This window comes from Paraphaeosphaeria sporulosa (assembly GCF_001642045.1).
Source record: "Paraphaeosphaeria sporulosa strain AP3s5-JAC2a unplaced genomic scaffold CC84scaffold_2, whole genome shotgun sequence".
Taxonomy (NCBI): domain Eukaryota; kingdom Fungi; phylum Ascomycota; class Dothideomycetes; order Pleosporales; family Didymosphaeriaceae; genus Paraphaeosphaeria; species Paraphaeosphaeria sporulosa.
The window spans coordinates 2,024,937-2,043,759 of record NW_017253361.1 but is presented as its reverse complement, the minus strand read 5'-3'; the positions used below and the strand labels follow the sequence as shown (position 1 = coordinate 2,043,759).

Here is an 18,823-nt window from a genome sequence, read left to right as displayed (position 1 = left end):
TTCCTCACTTGGGTGAAAGGGCGTACCCTTTCTCGTTGTTGACTAGCGTGCATGCATTCGTCAACCGTGGGAGACAGTCCACATCATCTGCCAAAAACACATCACTGCGGTAGTGCCTGGTGCCTTTAGGGTCGTAGTTTTCACCGTAATCTGCAACTTCCCATTAATGAGTTCGCCCTTGGCGCGTCCGTGGATCTCCAGTCGAATGCCCGCGTACATAACGAGCCTAAGTGCGTAGGCAATATTGTCGCAAAGATCACTCCACGTCGCGTCAGATTTCTCGGACCAGAGCTTCTCAAATTTCTCGTTGAAGTCTTCGACGTTGTGGCACCGGTCCGCAACCAAGTTGTCGCCTTGAGATGGGGTGTCAGTGAGAGCAATTGAGGCCACGAAAGCAGAGACGTACGGCCTTTTCATTGATGCTCGTGTGTCATACCCGGCACATGACCAATTTCGTGGACCGGCGCAGGGTTGATCCATCCGTGTCCAAAATTTATCCTATGGATACCAGGGACAGGAGGTTCGGTACATGTGAATCCAACGAAGCCGATGGTCGCACCGCCGGCAAAGTCTTTGGTGTCGAACCACTGGATAGCTAAGGTGTTATAGTCAAGCTTGTGGTTCCCCGTGTGTGTAAGTGAGCAGGCAACCTGAAGTACCCGAGCGGCTGATTTCGAGATGAAGTAGAGGCTGCTACGAGACATGGGCTAAGTTCACATTTTCCGTTGTTTGGGTCCTCACAGAGCAACAGCATGCCATTCTCGTCCAAAGTCTCTTCAATTACTAATCTGTAACCCGTAGTACTTGATGCAGCACCACCCAATGCGCGAAAACTCACGCCAATGCTGTCCCGGGGAAACCTGTATATCGACTATGACCTTGTTTGAAGACAAATGAAAGGTTCCAAGTCCGGCCACCGCCGAGATTCAGCTCTGGTGCATCGGTGGCAGCAGAAGACCGAGCACTTGCGTACACATCAAGGCGATCATGTATCGCATGCCGTATAACTCCCAAAGGTACCATTGATAGTGGCCATCTTCATTTTCAACGTTGACTGAAAGCATTTACTCTCGTTCAGCCTTTTTGGCGCATGCTACGGTGAGATGTGGGAAAGCTGACCATCGCCATTGCTCGACGGGCCCTTTTCCTGATCTTCCATCGAATCCAACCGAGCTAGTCTGCACGATTTGTCTCTCCATGGTAGCTATTTAATTTCTTGTGGAAATGAGTCTGGCTCTTTCGCTCCAGGCTGAAGCTGAGATAAGAGGTGCTCTGATACCACATGCTCTATGGGCCACCCAACGTTCCGGTAACGCCGTTGGTGTGGCCTTGCTTTCATTACATCGCTCCGTAGCCGTGCGGTATGTTCGATAATCCGACAATTCGTTGGCACAGGATCTCATCGATAACCTTGGTTTCTAGGACTACCCGATGGCCTCTCTCAATCATTACTTGACAGTGCAGCGACTGTAGCATCCAGCACACCGAAAGCGCGTGTGGTAGAATCAACGCAATTTCGGGCTTGCAATGAGAATTCCATGGAACGCATGCGCTTGGACTGCCACTTTACTCAGTAACGTATGACCTAGTAGGGTCATCAATAACAACAGTCTGACCCAGAATAGAGTCGTTTATAGCAGTATTACTCATGAGCAAGAGTCTGGACATAATATTCGAGATGGGTGTTATCTCTGCATTTGCGTCCAGTTAGCCTGAGCTCGACCATGAAAGCCAGATATACGGGCGTGCCGATGCTCAATAAGCTACAGAGGAAGTAATAGATAGAGGTAATTGACGATGAAGATGGAAATTGTCCCCTCATGCCAAGATGTCGTTTTTCTCAGAAATGGTAGGGTTGGACTGCCCCACTGTAAGCCGCTTCAACGAATAGAATGTCTCAACCCACAGCAGGGATAATTTTGGACTGACAAATTATCACCAAAACTGGTTAGAAAGTGCGAGACTTCGCGCTCGAGCCTCATAGAGTCCACACGGTCGGGTGAGACCTTCATCGGGCTTGTCTTACCTGCTGGTATACCTCAGCTCGGCGTAAGTAATTGTGCCGGTACACGATTCAGAGGCATTCTTGGAAACAGATGAGAAACGCAGGTTCCTTGGACTTGCGCAGCTATAGATGATTTGAAAGCCTGAGTAACAAGAATCTGCAGCCTATGTACTCACGGTACCGGACATAAAAAGTCCCAGAAACGGCTCGCGAAGCTGAGTCTGAATTCTACAATGACTCAAAAGGACAAATGCGATGTTTGCCGACATCGCAAAGTGAAGGTAAGCACTCAATAGTGGAGCAATGAGCTGCCACTGATGCCTGCAGTGTGACGAGCAACGCCCTATATGCGGGCAATGCAAGAAGAAGAATCGCCCTTGTGCATATGAATATTCACATACCTCGCGTTTCGCTAAAGTGCGAACCAATGAATCGGGTACAGACCCTACGTATCTCACAATTCATGACACACGAGACGGACGTATAATCTCCATGAAAGCCGGCCCAGAACCTTCCGAAGGGATGGCTAAGGCGTTAATGATCCGATCAATAAAGGAAGCTGGGTCGGGAGATGGGGTCTTCTACACCTTCAGGACGGTACTCAAAGCAAGACACCGCAACCCGAGTAGCAGAGGACTTTCTTATATGCGGAAAGTTGGCGTACCGCGACCATTGGTATCTCGCGAAGTTTACCTATGCGCGGAGTTCTCAGATATGCTGGGCGAGAAGAATTTTGACTGGACTTCGACCTTCCTGTGGGGTGGCTGGATATCATCGGTTCCCGGAAGACTCGGTGTGAATCCAGCGCTCGATGATGCAGCAGATTGTTTCGTGTCTGCAAATGTTGCTTATTACAGCAAAAAGGGAATAGGCGATACGAGCGCGAGTAAGAAGTACAACGCTGCCATAGTGAGCTTGCAGAAAGTCCTCGACGCGGACGATCATATGAGGTTTGCAACTGAAACATTAGCGGCGGTGAATCTCCTTCTGTTGTTTGAGGTGAGATAGCCGTGACAACCCCGCATATCACTCGGAAACACCGTTGACTTTGTTCAGGAGGTGCTCGATTTTGGTCAACTGAGGTGGCAGTCGCATTACAGGGGACTTATCCAGCTACTCTTGGCACGAGGACCTCAAGTAAAAGCGGATGACATGAGTCGATCCTTGTTTTATGCTGCGCTAAATCATGATGTAAGTACCGAGCCCATTTGCCGGCCTAAGCTCACGACTCAGTTTTCGGAGTCTATCTGGGGAGGCTCCCAATCGACATTTGACTCATCGGAGTGGCTAAACTTGCCACCGCCGGAGAATCCAGAAAAGGAATGTGAAGACTTTACTTGTATTTCCAGAGAAATTTCGCGACAAATGATACAGGTGCCGCGACTTACAATTTTGGTGCGAAGAGTCTGCGAGAACCCCTTCGATGTCGATGCTGGCATAGAAGCATTAGCACTAGCGGAACATCTCTATTGCAGCTATTCCGACATAATAACCCCGAGGATCGTCGCGGCATTGAGCAAGCGCGCAACGTGGGTGGAAACGCTTGATAAAGATCTGGCAAGATACTGCCCACAATCGTTGGAGTTTCAGTGGTATAACATATTCGAGGGCCTAGTTCGCTGCTATTGTGTACGAATTCTGGTCTGTAGTCTTTGTACGACACTAAGAAGTACTTTCCCGTTCTCGCGGATCCTCCAGACTGCGGACTTGGAAGAGGAGGAAGCACATTGCGCAAGATTGATAGCGGCATCAGCGCAATACGCGGAAAAACAGGACACACCGCCGGTAGGCCCGCTCATCATGCGAATGCCTCTTCAAGTGTCATATGGTACCTGGTGGCGAAGAAGAGAACACGACGCCTTGAAGGATGTCCAGGTTGAGAAGCGAGCGGAAGCCATAGTCATGGAAGAATGGTGCGTCAGAAAGCTGAACGAGTTCATCAAGGTGTTGAACGGAGACGCGATCTCGAAAAGCAAGCTTCAACGCATGTACATGGCAGCTGCCGGAGGCGGGCCGTGTGTGTGCAGGAAAACGTAGAGTAGTCAATTCGTGCGCCAATGGTACACAAGACTTTGATCCTAGTCTGCATGAGTTGTACTGGAGGCGTTGGAGTACTTTGATCTCGTGGTACAACCCTATGCTGACCTCAATAATGAGAGTACAGTGAGACGAGCAAAACCTGGAGAGGGTATCGCCCTAGGCACCCGGCAGTCCCCTCATACCTGGGATCGCAAATGTGGAAGTCTTAGTCCTAGTCGTTGTCCCAGGCAGCGATGTTGTAATACAAGCAAGGCGAAGGCTGTTGTGGGAACGCTTGATCGAATCCTGGCTCAACAAATATATCGCAGTGGTGATGCGGTGTCTTAATGACGATTGCAAATGATTTACCTCGACAAGGCTTCGCATGCTTGATAGTGTGTTCCGCTGAAGGTGTTGTGGCCGGCGAAGGGGCGCGCGCCAACGCTAGCGCCCGAGAAGGGATAGCACAACCACTAAAATAACCGAAGCCAAGCACGGAACCCGCACACTCGCGGCTGCTAAACTTCTCATTTTCAGCAGCCACCAGCGACATCAACACCAACCCACGACGCCGCCGTCAAGATGAAGTACATGTACGCTTCCCGAACGCTCTGCACGCTCTCCCTACCGAATGGCACAAGACACTCCACGAGCCCCAGCCGACGGACACAAGCCTGACGCTGGGCTCGATTCGCACTTTCGCAACTCTTTACAACGGAGGGACTAGACTGACAATTGCGCAACAGCCACTCCGAGGAACTTCTCGAGATCCCCGAGGGGGTCAAGGTCGCCATCAAGACCAGGAATGTCGTTGTTGAGGGTGAGTTAAATGTCTGATGCTTGAACCAATATGTTGACTAACTTTGCGCCGCGCAGGTCCCCGAGTAAGCACGTCGCAGCGGATTTTCACGATAGCATGCTTATAATATCAGGGCAAACTGACCAAGTCGTTGGGTCACTTGGCTGTCTCCTTCACACACGTGAGTTGCACAGTCGCAAAAGACTGGACACTGCGCTAATACCGGGCAGCCTAAGAAGAACCTCATCAAGATCGAGCTCCACCACGGCTCGCGCAAGAGCGTCGCCACCCTCCGTACCGTCCGCACTCTCATCGTACGTCGCAACCACCTCCCGTGAGGGCTAGGACATTGGATAGCAGCGCTGACTGGAGTAGAACAACCTGATCATCGGTGTCACCAAGGGCTTCAAGTACAAGATGCGATACGTCTACGCCCATTTCCCCATCAACGTCAACGTTGAGAAGAACAAGGAAACCGACTGCTTCGAGGTTGAGATCCGAAACTTCATTGGCGAGAAGATCGTCCGAAGGGTCAACATGAGGCCCGGTGTCCACGTCGAGGCCTCCAAGAACGTCAAGGACGAGCTCCAGCTCTCCGGAAACAGCATCGAGGACGTCTCCCAGAGTGCCGCCGACATCCAGCAGATCTGCCGTGTTCGCAACAAGGATATCCGAAAGTTCTTGGACGGTCTCTACGTTTCGGAGCGGGGCAACATTGTTGAGGACGCATAAGCGGGTCATGAGGGTACGGGTTTCTTTACGGGCATATGAGCTTTCCTGCATTCGGGTGTGCAAACAGGCGCCATTGGGGACATAGCTCAAAATCATGTTCAACGAACAAAAACTTGATACCAGCTATCGCACGCCGTACGGCTGTGACTGAACGATGCATGCAGCTACGTTTACCTCTCGTGAAGCCAGGACCTTGGCAGCGTAAAACGAATGCAGTCTAAATGTCCGGAGTTTGGGCCATCCTTCTATTGTTCCCATTTGCTCTTCTTCTTGTCTACGAACATACTTGGCACCTCCCAAGATCTATAGCGTTTTCTTAATCACTATATGTACAGTGCCACTCTGAGCAATCCTCTCGAAAGCGCGGAACTAGTGACACGGTCAATATCGTCTGAACTTTGCCTTGGTCGCAACGATGGAATGTATGAGAGAAGTCATTTCCCGAAGCAAAGGTGCGTTGTTGACAGGGTGAGGCGGGGCAAGGTACTCCGAAGAGCACGCTAAGATGGCATCAGCAGCCATGGATGTGTCGACGTTAACAACTATCACCGCAAAAGCCGCCATCTGAGACGCATTCTGCCGTCTCGCTTCCTAATCAGCCGTCCACACGTCACAATGCTCGGACGTATAAAGCCATTGGCGATCCCAGAGGGATGCCGTCCCACCATCTGCACCTTCCTGCCGTCACTATTCAAGTACCCCACCCCACGTTGAGCTCGCAACCCCGCCATCATCATCTACTCAAAACGTTGACACCATGTCGGACGAAGTAGTTCAGAAGCTCCTCAAGGAATCGAAAGCGGAGTACAGGAGACTGGGAAAGAGTGGGCTGAAGGTATCGGTTCCCATATTGGGTGCGATGAGCTTTGGGTCCAAGAAATGGTAAGGCAAGGCCTCCGCGGGCCGTCGCGCCGTGACTCTCCACACTTAGTGGATTTACTAACCTTTGTAAGGCAACCCTGGGTGATTGAAGAGGAAGAAACCTATCCGCTACTAAAAGCGGCCTACGATAAGGGTGTCACAACTTGGGACACTGGTACGCAGCCATCTTACCACTCAATCAAGTACCTGTTTCCTAATGTGCACAAGCCAATGTCTACTCCAACGGTGTCTCTGAAGAAATTATTGGAAAGGCGATCAAGAAATACAATTTGCCACGCGAGAAGCTGGTCATCCTCACGAAGTGCTACGGCTACGTTGGCGAACAGCCAGAGCTCCGAGCAATCCAATACCCCAATGAGCTACCTCAAATCAAAGACTACACCAACCAAGGTGGACTTTCCCGCGCTGCCATCTTTAATGCAGTCAACAAGTCCCTCCAGCGGTTGGACACTGACTACATCGACCTCTTGCAGATCCATCGCTTCGACCCAAACACGCCTATCGAGGAAACGATGGAAGCGTTGCATGACTTGATCAGGAGCGGAAAGGTACGATACATCGGAGCAAGCTCGATGTGGGCTGTGCAATTTGCGCAGATGCAGTTTGTCGCTGAGAAGAACGGCTGGACCAAGTTCATCAGCATGCAGAACCACTACAATCTGCTCTATAGGGAGGAGGAGCGGGAGATGAACAGGTTCTGCAACGACACCGGCGTGGGGTTGATCCCAGTGAGTCTATCGTGCGCCCTTCGAACTGTTCAGGTAGCCTGATAGCATACAGTGGGCACCCCTCTGCCGTGGCCATCTCGCCCGCCCTGCCTCTGCTTACGGTGAAACGGTCCGTTCCGAAGGTGAGAAGAAAGCTGGCACTTCGACGACCGGGCCGCAGGTCGAAGCGGACAGGAAGACGATTGAGCGCGTAGAAGAATTGGCGAAGAAGCATGGCTGGAGCATGAGCTCTGTTGCCCTGGCTTGGATCAACAAGCGCGTCTCCTCCCCCATCATCGGTTTCAGCTCGGAGAAGAGAATTGACGAGGCTCTTGAGGCAAGAGGCAAGACGCTGACTGACGAGGAAGAAAAGTACCTTGAGGAGCTATACACCCCACGAGCGATCGTAGGCCATTCATAGAGTGCGACTTGAAGCTCACTTACGCAACGTCGCTTGCTACTTTAGACAAGATATGAAAGCAGTCGACCTATCGTCGTGAAGCAAAGATGCGTTGCTTCTGCACTCGTGAAGGTCTTACATTGCTGTGCCACGTCAAGCCCCGTTCTGACAATGGCGCGACCTCCCGCCCAATATTAGCGTCACGCTGTCGGCCCGGACTTGTATTGGATAAGCGCATCATGTGGACATGGTGAGTAGAGGATGTGTCGGCGCGTCGGAGACTTGTGTGAGCGGCACCACCGCACGCGTTCCAGGATGACGTAGCGCCGATGGATGGCGTGAGGTCGTTCGACCCAGCGCTCACCACGCTCCGAGCCTCAATATAGCGTGCGACATTGCAGCAGCTCTGCAGGGCAAACAAAGTCTACTGGAGAGCCTCATCATGTGTTTCTGAGCTTCTGCTGGCGCGCGACGGGGCATTGTTGCCGGTGCCGTCAAAGGGAACTGGCGGAGCTTACCCCGCATTCTCCAGCGATCCCCGTCCGTGCGTGCAGCTCACTCAGGCTGGGTGGGTCGCGATTGGACCATGGTGCCGTGATCAAGTGACTGTCTCCTGTCCTGGACGCCAGCTTGAATAACCCCTCATCGCCTGCGCCCTTTGCTCCTTCTCTTCTTCATCTCACTCTCACCTGTGCCTGACCGACCATTCTCTCTCAAGCACCATACTTTGAGCCCAGTCCCTGAGCTCCATCTTTCTATCCAACCTCCCACCGGCCTTGTTTGCTGTGCCCCTCACAATGGCAGCTGACACCGCAGACACCCTCCAGAAGGTCGACTCTCTCGTCGACGAGGGCAAGGACAAGGCTCCCGCAAAGCGGAGACAGAGCTCTCTGCGCGCCGATGTCTTCAACATGGCCGATCTCGGTGAGTAAATCTGCCCGCACCGCCAATTGCCCTCGACGGAGCGTAGGCGGGGGGTTGCGGGGCTGACATCCGAGCAGAGAAGGAAGGAAAGAAGATCGAGATTGCCCCTGAGACCCAGAAGCTGAACTGGTGAGTTGATTCTAGATTTGCCCTGTTTGTGAGACAGTGTCCGCTGTCAACTGATCCGTTCATTGCTGCCGGCTCCCCTCGGAACTCCTTCGATCGACGGGCCCAGGCTGACAAGACCCCAGGAAGATCAACAAGTCTCCCACAACCGTGGAAGACAGTGAGGTTCTCAAGAAACCTCTCACCACTCCCCTCGTTCGCAAGATCGACCTGCACTTCCCTCTTGGGCTCGAGGTCACTGCACGGAACCTCAAGGGCGTCACCATCAAGGATGCGCTGGACGCCATCTACAAGCAGTTCAGGAAGAAGGTATGTCTTGAACTTGTCGGTTACTTCAGCATCGCCGTCTATTGTCTATCGCTGCTGCCTACTCTTGATTATAATACTGACATCCAATACCAGGCCGACGATGAGATCGGCGATGCTCCCTACCTTGCGGGTTTCGAGTGGGATCCCGAAGAGTGTTACACGCGCTTCATCGTGCACCAGAAGAAGGAAGGCGCACCCCCACCTTCCAAGAAGAAGAAGAAGGGTGGTGACGAGTAATGAATTACTCGCCCCCAACTTCCCCAACACGACTTCTTACACGGCCTCGAACACATGCCTTACTCCGACCATCGTTAGATCGCGGACACAGATATGTTTTCGAGCGCAGGTGGATTCCGAAAGGGAAGGGCGAAGCTCGCTCTATCACGGACAGCATGGCCTTGTGTACTGCGAGCCTGGCATGGTGAGCGGTGCGTATCGTCGTGCGGTTCGGCGGTCGGTGAGCTCTTGCGAGATTTCTATGGGTTGCTAGCCGGGTGAGGTGGTGGCATCCATTATGTATCACTTTACTGAGCGTTCCCTCTTGTCGCTGGACAGCGGCCTCTACAATAGAGGATGATTATTGCTCCATAACGTTCTTCTGAGTTGTCGTGACGTTGAGAAAAGATGCGTTGCTGGTGATTCTGCCCCGCTGTGGAGCCCTTCGGCCCTGTCCCGATGTGGGAGGCATGCCCCGTTAACTTCGGCGAGTCATGTCACGATGCTTTCAACGTCCTCGCAGCGCGCCAACACCACTTCACTAATGTACAGGCACAACGGAGATCCTGAACGCTAACACTGAAGCAAATCTCCTATACTGATAATTAGCACATCACCGCACGTCTGAAGCGGTATTAGCTACTTGCCGCCTTAGTGGAAATACAGCCAGCGGTGTCGATGTTTGGTTACTGACGAGGCCTGGCGTATGCTGTGACAGCTAGCATACATCAACGCGAACAAGCCGCCAAACAGACGCGAACCGGATGATGACCATGTCTTGCTACACTCCTACATGATCACCTGCATGCCAGATCGCGCCATAGTATCAGACCGTCCTAAGTCTGCACCTGCCAGGAATTAATGTTACGTTTGACCATATCCGCAGACTCTACTGACGATAACGAGATCTTCGATCCAGCCCTCCACTCTCCCGATAACCCCCTCGTCTATAGGCCTCACCCCTCAGCTCCTGCTGCACTAAGCCGGCCGTCATTGAGAGTCAACACAGACATACCCATAGTATCCCGGATCCCATCGGATGCTGCGCCACCTGCCCAAGAAGCGCGTCCACAAGCAGAAGTCACTGTGATAGAAAAACCTGTATTGGGGAAGTGGGGAGTGAGAAAGGCGAAAACGAAGGCGATGTGGAAGCGGTACCGGGCGTGGAGAAAGAAGAGGCGAGAGGAGAAGATAGCGTGGAATGAGAGCTTGCAGGGGATAGGGTGTTCCAACGGGTAGGTGGTGAGGGGTCGTTATTATGGAAGGAGTGGTGAATCAAGTTCGATCGCGTAGTGCCCCCCGTGAAGGGAACATGCCCCGTGATGGTCAACTGCGCGCTTGCGTCGACGCAACTTGCAAGACAGTCGACAGTAATGGCCTGGCAACGGGTCGACTTTAGGTGAGCATGCGCGGTACACGTCCAGGGGTGAAATTTTAGTTGCAGGATGAAGCATGAGGATACTGCCTCAATTAGCTTTCGCACCTTGGTGCCGACGCTGATGTTGTGTGGTGAGTAGCGCGCGAACGTCTCCCTAAAAGAAACGATGAGTAGGAGCGCCCGGCGAATGACTACCGTAGCGTTGGATGCGGCCCAGTAACGAACCGGAGGCCACAACAACCAAATTGTCTGAAGATTCACCCTTGTGGTTGGTTACCGATGCGCGCGGGAGACTCTTTAAAGTGATTGCGGTGGCGCTGCTCTAGTGATATACTGGAGCCTAGATTGAGCTGCCGTATCGATACAGGCGTCCAGGGCGTGGCCTCGACACCTGATCGTCATCCGTGGATAGCTTTGCAATGGACTTACCATACTGCATTATCCCGTGCAGTTTGGAGTAGCTGCGTTGCTGAAGATTACCGATACTACAGATAAGATACTCAACACGATGGCTTCCACGTCACCGGCGTACGAAGATCGCATTCAACAAATTATGGAGCGCAAGACTCAAACTGGCCCCGATGCCGAATTCCGACGCCCTTGTTCAATTTTCAGTGAGCGCTACACTAACAAAACTATCCCGAGCGAGACTTCAGGCCGTGTGACCTCTGTGACAAATTTCTATGGACACTGAAGATTGGACGACAGTATATAAAATTTAGGAATACAAGCCGTGACGGATTTGCTTCTGGAGTAGCAGTTACGGGACGAGGACCACAAGCGCGTCTGGCACCGACGAAATTCCGTTCCAATCTTTTGGTCAATAGGCTCAGTCCTTAGCAAATGGATGCGATCTATACTTGCTTCTTTAGGAACAGCCTCTTGGAACCCTGCGCAGCTGCTCGAGTCTTCCCAGCTCATACATGTACAGGATACCAGGGGGGACAGGTACAGATCACACTGGAGGCCTCGCTTGAAGATTCTGCTATCAGCCTCAGCTTACGAGATGCGAAAACGCGTTGGATGTATCGTCGAACAGCTGGCCTATCAGCTGCATCCATGAGGAGCATATTCACCGGCTCCAAGGCCACGTTTGACCGTGCCAACAGCTGGCTTGCTAATTGTATCAAGAGCCATCAGAAATGCGAGGTCCGAAGCACCATCAGATACCCCACCCGATTATGGGAAGTATACGAGTCAAACACAAGAAGAATTAGAGAGCGAGATTTCAAGATAAAAAATTCGTGTGATCAAGTCCGGAGAATCATCGCAGCATGCGAAGAGACCATCATACATATGCTTGAGTCACCGATGGCAACTCGAACCTATACTAACTTTGGAAAAGGTGACAGAATGCATTCTTCGAGATGTTTTCAGTCTTGAAGAATTGCCTCCGACGTTCCAAGACGACATTATTATAGTGCATCGTTTAGGGTATCTTTACTATAGATTGACCCGTCGTGCATATATCAGAGCTCAACTGAAGACTAAGTTGAAGAGTAGAACAAAATAGGTGACACATATCGTGGTAGCATTTGTAAGCTTACTAACTGTTTTTCATCACTTGTCAAATGCCCCTGATGGTGCTTCCAGCATGATGAGAGCTGTACACTCCGTGAGGTATCATAATTCTTACGTGGAGGTGTTCGGATATTCCACAATCCTTTTTGGGGAACTATACAGGCGGAGACCACTCTTCCATTTGTTCATTGATATCTCTCGTCTCCTGAACGTTAGCGTAGTATTGAGCTAAGTTGTGAAGGTAGGGTCCTAAAAGGTTAAAATAAGTGTACCATAGTGAATTCACCTATAGGAAGGGATGTATCAATAATCTACGAGCTATGAATCGGGATTTTACCTGGAAAACCATGAAAGAGTGGCACATGAACATTTGGAAAGCATAATATACTCTGGGCGAGATCTCGTGGGAGTGCGGCACTGCTTCAGCATATGAGGGTTCCCCATATCTTCCGGCTAATCACTATTTAGGAGCATATTTTTCAGAAGGACCCAAAGTTAGAGAATTAGCGGGTTGCCTAAGGTATATAGATAACTGCAAGCGAGAGTTCAGGAAGCTTTATCAGGGCCTAGCGTCAGCAAATTGGTTCGTTCATCCACATCTTCTGTCGAGTAGAATTCTTCAAGGTTACACACAGTGTAATCTCATATATCCAGACGACAGATTACCAGCCATAAGGTATATAAGAAACTTTATCGCTCAGGTATCCGGCTTGACGCTGTGCCAAGGGCTGTGGTATAAAATCCTCTTGATCGACCTCCTGTGATATGCCCCAGCTCCTCAGCAGGGTTCGCTTCCACTGCGAGCCGAATCATGGACCTGGGGTCTCTCGATGTTCAAGCAACAAACGATTACATTGAGCTTGTCCGATGGGCTGCGTTTGACTTCGAATGGAGGGCGACCATTGATGGGCGGATAACACCAGAGGCAAGAACGCACATCCGTCTCTCAGCACCCCCACACCGCATTGCTGATCTAGAACATCGCGCAAGGAAACATATTGGACAGAAAAAGTGTTACCGGCCCATTTTAAACCCCCTCAATTCTGGGAATGCCGATAGGAAGCAGAGTTCAGCTGAATATGGCGAGCTTTTTGCCCTTGTTTTTGCGCGCAACTGCGCCGTACCTTCACGAGCGAAGCGAAGACTCGGGGTACCGATGCTCAGTAATCGAAAATGCGATATGGGTCTTCTGGGAGAAGACCGGGCAGGAGAAAATGTTTGTCAGAGGGTTGGCTACTTTGAAGAGCAATACTAGGCTGGCGATTCTGCATCGACATCTTTTCATGGGAAGCCTATTGCTCCACGTGAAACGATCTGGAACTCACTGCCAGAGTCGTATATTCTTTTCCATAAATCTATTTCTATTACATTGGGCCTTCCTTATTACTATAATACCCGATAAAAAAAAACGGTCATCGTTCGGTTTCGGGCATTGACGAGGCAACATGCGGCTTGCTTAGAGGTAGGATATCTCTAAAATTGAATCAAGTGATTCCACATGTGATCGAGTGTTGTTATACGCGCCAAAGTCTATCGTAGACGCAGCCGACCTTTCAACCGTTCTGTGCTCTGGAAACGCTAGCCTAGACAAGACTAGCTCAAATACTAGCGTCCCAATCGCGGTGAAACGAAGCGCCGAGCTTGGGAAATTTTCGGAGCATCCGCAAAAAGTTGAGCAGTGTAAACACAGCGAAGACTTACCTTTGCACTGACGTTACGAAATGGCTCCTCGCAGGAAACGCCAGCGAATTTCCGAAGACGGCGCCTCAGCCACCACGGCCGTCGCCGACGCCGAAGAACCCTCGCATGCCACGGCAAGCCCCTCCAAAGCAACGCAGTCGAAGAGGCAGCTTTTCATTCGATCAATCGCGCATTCTGTCACGACCGAAGACCTCACCGAATTCTTCTCCGAGAACTACCCTATCAAATACGCTCTGGTCGTGCTTGATAAGGAAACAAAGGCTTCCAAGGGCTATGGTTTCGTTACATTCGCCGACGCCGAGGATGCGCAGCGCGCGAAAGAGGAATTCGACGGAGCCGAGCTACAAGGCAAGAAGATTAGGGTCGAGCTTGCCGAGGCGCGTCACCGCGATGCTGATACCGCTGCCCCCGCCGTCTCTGCGGGCGCAAGAGCGAAGGCAGAGCGCGAGCAGGCGATCAAGGAGAACCAGGCGCCCAAGCTCATCGTGCGTAACTTGCCCTGGAGTGTCAAGACGCCGGAGCAGTTGCAGAAGCTGTTCTTGAGCTACGGAAAGGTGCACTTCACGAAACTTCCAAAAAAGCCGAACGGCGAGCTGCGAGGATTCGGTTTCGTGGCGTTGCGAGGCAAGAAGAACGCAGAGAAGGCGATGGAGGACCTGAATGGCAAAGAGGTCGATGGCAGGCAGATCGCCGTTGACTGGGCGGTGGACAAAGAGGCTTGGCAAGATCTGCAGAAGCAGCTGGATGATGAAGAGGTCCGACAGAAAGATGGTGCTAAGGGGGATGGTGAAGATGACGCTTCTTCAGCTGAGGATTCGGAAGAAGACAAAGAAGACGAGGACGACGACGACAACGAAGCAGCGAGTGATGACATGGACGAGGACGACAGCAATACCGACTACGAAGACGTCTCCGACGGCGACGAGGAAGGCGGGATAGCCCTCGAAGACCCCAAACCTCGAGCCCCCGACTACACCGTCTTCATCCGTAACCTCCCTTTCACAGCGGACGACGATAGCCTCTTCGAGCACTTCAAGCAATTCGGTCCGATCGCATACGCTCGTGTTGTCATGGACCACGAAACCGACAGGCCGAAGGGCACCGGTTTCGTTCGTTTCTACAAGGAGGAAGACATGATCAACTGCTTGAAGGGCGTCCCATCTACAAAACTGCAACGGGTCACCACCGATCGCCGAGACGGCACACAGATTACCATTGCACACTCTGTCCTCGAGAACGAAGACGCCGACCCATCAGGCCTTTATACCATGGACGGCCGAGTCCTCCAGCTCACGCGGGCTGTTGAAAAGAACGAAGCTGTACGACTCACTGCAGAAGGACAAGCTTCACGCTTCAACCGCGACAAGGACAAGCGCCGTTTGTACCTCCTCTCGGAGGGTACACTCGATGCCAAATCGCCCTTGTACCAGAAGTTGTCTCCTTCGGAGGTGAAGATGCGTCAGGATAGCGCCGATCAACGTAAAAGGCAAATTGAGAAGAACCCGGCACTCCATCTGTCCCTCACTCGTCTCGCGGTCCGCAACATCCCCCGCACCGTCACGTCCAAAGACCTCAAGGCTCTCGCGCGTCAGGCTGTGGTCGGCTTCGCCGCCGACGTCAAACACGGCAAGCGACAGCGTCTCTCCGTAGAAGAGCTTGCACGTGGTGGCGACGCCATGCTTTGGGCTGAAAAGGCAAGAAAGCGTATGGGCAAGGGTATCGTCAAGCAGGCCAAGGTCGTCTTCGAGACACCCGCCGGAAGCAAGATCACGGAGGAAAGTGGTGCCGGCCGCAGCCGTGGTTACGGTTTCATCGAGTACTACACGCACCGCAGTGCGCTCATGGGACTACGCTGGCTCAACGGCCACGCTGTCGACTACAAGACTCAAGAAACACAGCCGAAGAGCAAGAAGGCAGTGAAGGAGGATCAGCAAGATAAGAGGAAGCGCTTGATCGTCGAGTTCGCCATCGAGAACGCGAACGTCGTCGCGAGGCGCTCGGACAGGGAGACCAAGGCCAACCAACCGGCCGACAAGGACGGCGAGGAGGAGGCTGACTCGGGCCGCGATCGGAAAGGCGGTAAGAAGCGGAAACGTGAGTCGGGTGCGGGTGGTGCCGCGAGTGGTAAGAAGGGGACAGGGAAGGACCAGGGATCGGGCGTCGCGGCTGCGGAAGACGATGCTGCGAAGAGCAAGGACGAGACCAAGCAGAAACTGCGTGCACAGATCATACAGAAGAAGCGTATGGCCCGGAGAACGCGGAAGCAGGGCAAGGCGTGACGTTGGTAGTTGAAAATGTCACTGGGTGTTATGTTGTGTACTGTTGGTTTTCGCTTGTGCATGGCGATTCATGTGTATCGGTGCAGTGACCTAAAGATTCGTTTGACCAGCTTCCCCACGTCCCGGGCTCAGGTCGCGGATCATGCCCTTCCGGTGCAGAGGGGCGTCAACTGGCGCAGCCTGACCTGTTGCTGAAGGACTTGGCGCTGCAAGCTGCTGATGCCACATGTGCAGGCCGATTGTATTGGGAAAGGTCCTCCCATGCTGTGACCACGTTGACGATGAGAGTTCTTAATTCTCGTGCACTCGCGGCCCCTGCGGACCTGTACCCGCTGCACGGTGCAGGATGCAGCGTTGAGCGTGCCCTGGGCCAATGGTACGTTGCTCGTGCTTGCTGTCGTGCTGCTATGCTATACGCTGCGGCGCCTCAGCTGCATGCAGCACGACTCAGAAACGGTTCGTAACATGAAGCATTGGCATTCTCGACTCCGGTGAGACTCAAGACGATCGGATGAGATCCCGTTGCCCCATTTGCGATGTTGGAGGTGTGTATGCACACAGGGTGCTGGCGGGACTTCCATCCAGTATGTGGAAGTCTGGAAAGGGAGGAAGAACAGCTGTTTGTACTAAAAGTGGCGTGCAAGGTTCGATATATGTGAGATACAATTGCCACAGCGATCGATTGGCACACGCAGTTGCGCTCGAGGAGTGCGCGTCCTACTGGTTGGCGAGTCATTGTATGGTTGTTGACGAAATGAAAACTCAGCTTTGGTTGCCTGCCAGGATGATAGAACCCCTGACGACGTTACAGTACTAGGTACCCAGGCCCCATCGCTCCCGGAATCCCAGATGTCGCGACAGACTGTCCTACTATAGATGAAGACGGTGGCGGCGACGTGCATGCATGAACACGCACTGCACGACCGGCTAGATGGCCGTATCCGCGGAAGAATTCTCGAGTTAAAGCAGACTATGTGAAGTTTTCCAGGTTCAGCTGTACCAGACCGCTGGAAGCGATTGCACTACATGTTGTGAACACTGAAAACGTCTTTCGAGCGGCTAACAATGATTATTGAACTAGACTGCAATCTTGGGGTAGCGAACGAAAAAAGTTCAGTTCAAGGACATCCAGTACATCGTGATGCACAGCAGATTGTAACAAGAGAGCATGCGGCTCAACGCGGGATCCGATATAAGGTGAATGCGGCGACACCAGTTGCCAGATGAGTCAGTGGTGCATTAGTACTTTCGTACCTGGTGGTCAGTATGGACACAGTGCAATGTCAATGTATGTACGAATGTGGAATGTGTATAAACTCTCGTCGCCTCAATATCATATGGTCTCCAAATTATCACGTTAGGTGGGTTTACAAGAAGGCAATAAGCTTCTAAACCCACCAATTATCTTTTAAAGGTCGGTAACTCCTCGCGAAGTAGGCCATGGGAAATGGCCTCCATGAGAACAACATTGAGTTTTTTGTCGATTTTCACCAGCCTGCAATGCTCACTCGATTCTTTGGCCTGGTAAACAGGCTCGCAAGTGGGATAACCCCAAATTTTCTTTTGCGTCGACTTGACATCTACATGAGTTTTTTGTGACCAAGACTTGATATGCTACCAATGGGGAGTCGTGCCGCCAACTTGTAAAGCACTCCTGCGAATGGACAGATCATTTACACAGGATTCAAAGCACGATACACCAAGGTTCTTTCAGGTTGCTGGTGCTATACAAGCACTCGTCACACGACAGCAGCACAAGTGACAGGTCATTGGGCCCACGGGGTCAAACCTTGGCACAATCAGTTATCGCTTCCTCAACGACATCGAAGATGGAATTTAGACCGAGGGTTTCCGGTGTAGAGGCCCTCCCATGCTATCTCAAATGAACGCACCCGGCCACTCCGAGCTCAGTCTGGCGACTTGGCCACTTGAGACTCAATTTTTGATTTTCAGTGTTAGGTATCTAAGGCTGAACATGATTCTCATCATGCATAATGATCCCTAAAAAGTGACAGCTCTGCTTGATGAGGAGCAAGGCCAACCTCGGTTCATGGAGATTGATTGGCACCGGTGGACCCTGTCATGCTCGTGCAATGCTACCGTCAGGTGTGCAGCAGGCTACTGACGGGCACCAAGCCATATTGTTCCATGCAGAAACCGTCTCCGTGGACGAATATTTTGTCGATTGGTGGACTATACCCATGACCCACACAAGCTTGAATCATTCTGCATCTCAAATGTCTTTTTATTAGTGTGGTTCTGACCATGCCTGGCATCAGTTCATAGATGCACTTGCATTGCGTCTTGGGGAGCACTCGACCTAAGAGGCTGTTAATGTTCACGTCGTCGCATGCGATCCCTAGAAATGTATCAAGAGAACAGAGAAAGAGGTTTTGACGGCTGCACGTCGCTTTCAAGTTTCACGACAACAACTTGGTGTTGTGTTCCACTTCTCATTCTCTCGTTAGTACTCAACCCTGGATCATGCATTTGCTTGATTACTTTCCTTGCCATCGACTTGACCTCATTCCACAGTCGTTCTCACACCCTGGTCGAAGGACCCACCCATTGAGCCTCTTGATTGAGCATTGAGACAGGCGGAACAGAGTATTAATCAGAAACCGTGTCAAACTGATAAATTAGGAAGTCTGGAAAACGTTGATTTTGGTCAGGAAGCACGTTGGGGAGTAGATCTAAGCCTTTGTGACAGTATGCGGCTTGAGCTCATGTACTCGTGCGCTATGGATACTCCCGCGTTGTGTGACATTGGTTTTCCAGACTTACCAGGTTCAGAGATCGTAGACAGCTTCGATTTCCCTAGCAAT

At 51.8% G+C, this 18,823-nt stretch overlaps 6 protein-coding genes across 6 annotated transcripts; 5 read left to right on the top strand and 1 right to left on the bottom strand.

Annotated features, from left to right (window-relative positions):
* Positions 1-60: 60 nt before the first annotated feature.
* CC84DRAFT_1172440 (uncharacterized protein) lies at positions 61-1,023 on the bottom strand (the record flags this gene model as incomplete). Its single annotated transcript, XM_018179980.1, has 4 exons — positions 61-353; positions 437-595; positions 742-788; positions 839-1,023. 4 exons carry the CDS (start codon positions 1,021-1,023, stop codon positions 61-63), a joined length of 684 nt encoding a protein of 227 aa, XP_018040322.1.
* Positions 1,024-2,005: 982 nt separating this feature from the next.
* CC84DRAFT_1160979 (uncharacterized protein) lies at positions 2,006-4,134 on the top strand. The gene is made up of 4 exons (XM_018177629.1): positions 2,006-2,286; positions 2,333-3,004; positions 3,062-3,196; positions 3,239-4,134. The coding sequence occupies exons 1-4, from the start codon at positions 2,239-2,241 to the stop codon at positions 4,040-4,042; spliced, it is 1,659 nt and encodes a 552-aa protein (XP_018040321.1). The 5' UTR covers positions 2,006-2,238; the 3' UTR covers positions 4,043-4,134.
* A 420-nt stretch (positions 4,135-4,554) lies between these two features.
* On the top strand, positions 4,555-5,938 carry CC84DRAFT_1160978 (ribosomal protein L6). The gene is made up of 6 exons (XM_018177628.1): positions 4,555-4,617; positions 4,771-4,844; positions 4,901-4,908; positions 4,957-5,004; positions 5,054-5,137; positions 5,199-5,938. Exons 1-6 carry the CDS (start codon positions 4,607-4,609, stop codon positions 5,553-5,555), a joined length of 582 nt encoding a protein of 193 aa, XP_018040320.1. The 5' UTR covers positions 4,555-4,606; the 3' UTR covers positions 5,556-5,938.
* A 23-nt stretch (positions 5,939-5,961) lies between these two features.
* On the top strand, positions 5,962-7,690 carry CC84DRAFT_1138029 (aldo-keto reductase-like protein). The gene is made up of 4 exons (XM_018176176.1): positions 5,962-6,437; positions 6,509-6,591; positions 6,645-7,165; positions 7,218-7,690. Exons 1-4 carry the CDS (start codon positions 6,313-6,315, stop codon positions 7,563-7,565), a joined length of 1,077 nt encoding a protein of 358 aa, XP_018040319.1. The 5' UTR covers positions 5,962-6,312; the 3' UTR covers positions 7,566-7,690.
* A 272-nt stretch (positions 7,691-7,962) lies between these two features.
* CC84DRAFT_1160975 (uncharacterized protein) lies at positions 7,963-9,491 on the top strand. Its single transcript, XM_018177627.1, has 4 exons — positions 7,963-8,468; positions 8,546-8,597; positions 8,720-8,903; positions 8,997-9,491. The coding sequence occupies exons 1-4, from the start codon at positions 8,342-8,344 to the stop codon at positions 9,138-9,140; spliced, it is 507 nt and encodes a 168-aa protein (XP_018040318.1). The 5' UTR covers positions 7,963-8,341; the 3' UTR covers positions 9,141-9,491.
* A 4,212-nt stretch (positions 9,492-13,703) lies between these two features.
* Positions 13,704-16,026, top strand: CC84DRAFT_1160973 (RNA-binding domain-containing protein). Its single transcript, XM_018177626.1, has one exon. The coding sequence runs from the start codon at positions 13,740-13,742 to the stop codon at positions 15,996-15,998; it is 2,259 nt and encodes a 752-aa protein (XP_018040317.1). The 5' UTR covers positions 13,704-13,739; the 3' UTR covers positions 15,999-16,026.
* The last annotated feature ends 2,797 nt before the right edge of the window (positions 16,027-18,823 follow it).

Excerpts from the sequence above, each read along its gene's own strand:
- CC84DRAFT_1160978 (XM_018177628.1), top strand. Across the intron at positions 5,005-5,053 it reads TGGCTGTCTCCTTCACACAC|CCTAAGAAGAACCTCATCAA; the intron begins GTGAGTTGCACA and ends AATACCGGGCAG. Across the intron at positions 5,138-5,198 it reads GTACCGTCCGCACTCTCATC|AACAACCTGATCATCGGTGT; the intron begins GTACGTCGCAAC and ends TGACTGGAGTAG.
- CC84DRAFT_1160975 (XM_018177627.1), top strand. The coding sequence starts at position 8,342 with ATGGCAGCTGACACCGCAGACACCCTCCAGAAGGTCGACTCTCTCGTC. Across the intron at positions 8,469-8,545 it reads CTTCAACATGGCCGATCTCG|AGAAGGAAGGAAAGAAGATC; the intron begins GTGAGTAAATCT and ends ACATCCGAGCAG. Across the intron at positions 8,904-8,996 it reads ACAAGCAGTTCAGGAAGAAG|GCCGACGATGAGATCGGCGA; the intron begins GTATGTCTTGAA and ends ATCCAATACCAG.
- CC84DRAFT_1160979 (XM_018177629.1), top strand. The coding sequence starts at position 2,239 with ATGACTCAAAAGGACAAATGCGATGTTTGCCGACATCGCAAAGTGAAG. Across the intron at positions 2,287-2,332 it reads GCCGACATCGCAAAGTGAAG|TGTGACGAGCAACGCCCTAT; the intron begins GTAAGCACTCAA and ends TGATGCCTGCAG. Across the intron at positions 3,005-3,061 it reads ATCTCCTTCTGTTGTTTGAG|GAGGTGCTCGATTTTGGTCA; the intron begins GTGAGATAGCCG and ends GACTTTGTTCAG.
- CC84DRAFT_1160973 (XM_018177626.1), top strand. The coding sequence starts at position 13,740 with ATGGCTCCTCGCAGGAAACGCCAGCGAATTTCCGAAGACGGCGCCTCA.
- CC84DRAFT_1138029 (XM_018176176.1), top strand. The coding sequence starts at position 6,313 with ATGTCGGACGAAGTAGTTCAGAAGCTCCTCAAGGAATCGAAAGCGGAG. Across the intron at positions 6,592-6,644 it reads TGTCACAACTTGGGACACTG|CCAATGTCTACTCCAACGGT; the intron begins GTACGCAGCCAT and ends AATGTGCACAAG. Across the intron at positions 7,166-7,217 it reads CCGGCGTGGGGTTGATCCCA|TGGGCACCCCTCTGCCGTGG; the intron begins GTGAGTCTATCG and ends GATAGCATACAG.